At 40.2% G+C, this 1,114-nt stretch overlaps 1 gene segment (V, D, J or C); it reads left to right on the forward strand.

Moving 5' to 3' along the window:
- On the forward strand, positions 1-849 carry LOC111981899 (Ig kappa chain V region K29-213-like). The segment is given in 2 exon segments: positions 1-133; positions 254-849. Coding segments are annotated over 2 exon segments (417 nt in total).
- The last annotated feature ends 265 nt before the right edge of the window (positions 850-1,114 follow it).

Below are 1,114 nucleotides of genomic sequence, written 5' to 3' on the forward strand. Positions count from 1 at the left end.
TGCTCTTAGAGCATTTATAGCCTTGTGAATTTAACACTTCATGACTGAGAGCTGTTCTTCATGACAACAGAGCCCACAACAACCATGACTTTTATCACCATCTTCATCTGGACACTTGTCTTCTACATCAAAGGTACAAAACAATAAGAGTTGTGTTTGTACAATGAAAAGTAAACAATTTGAGTGAACTGAAAGACTGAGATTGTGTTTTTAATTCCAGGAAATGTACAATTACTTGTTTTCTCTGTTGCAGAATCCAGAGGACAGATCACTGTGACCCAGACTCCTGCAGTGAAAACTGTTCTCCCAGGACAGATAGTCTCTCTGAACTGTAAAGCCAGCAGTAATGTGCATAGTAATTGTTACAATGGTCAGTCATGGGGCCAGCAGTGTCTATCCTGGTACCAACAGAAACCAGGAGAAAAACTCAAACTAATGATGCTCCCAGGGAACAAACTCCATTCTGGGACTCCATCTAGATTCAGTGGCGGTGGATCTGGGAGTGACTTCACTCTGACCATCAGTGAAGTCCAGGCTGAAGATGCAGGAGATTACTACTGTCAGAGTTACCACAGTGGTAATGTGTTCACACAGTGATACAGAGCCGTACAAAAACCTCCCTCAGTCAGACTGCACAGTGACTGTACTGCTACAGCTGGGACCTACTGCAGGTACTGAGGGGGAAGAGACAGTGACATGGAACACTGATCAGTAGAGGAGGTCAACTTAGAATATGTTGAGAAAGAATCATTCAGATCACATGTTCCCCATCATCATCGTTATCAAGGTTGTGACTAGTTATGTTTGTCATGACCTGAAAGTTCACTTATAAAGTTAGATGTTTTGAAACCCATGTTTTATTTAATTTTACCTTTATTCAGGTTAGTCTCTGAGATTAAACATATATTTTACGAGAGACCTGGTCAAAATAGCAGCACACAAAGTTTACACACAATTACAACATAAAACACAAAGCACTACAGATTAAAAACATCAATTTACAAATTGAGAAGAAAATAATTATTTGGGGAGATGTGGTGCATTTAGGGGTTAAAACATTGACAACCCCCCACTTCATTGTCCACCATAGTTTTTACCCTAGCTACAGTAGTCA

Source organism: Salvelinus sp. IW2-2015, linkage group LG3 (assembly GCF_002910315.2).
Source record: "Salvelinus sp. IW2-2015 linkage group LG3, ASM291031v2, whole genome shotgun sequence".
Lineage (NCBI taxonomy): Eukaryota > Metazoa > Chordata > Actinopteri > Salmoniformes > Salmonidae > Salvelinus > Salvelinus sp. IW2-2015.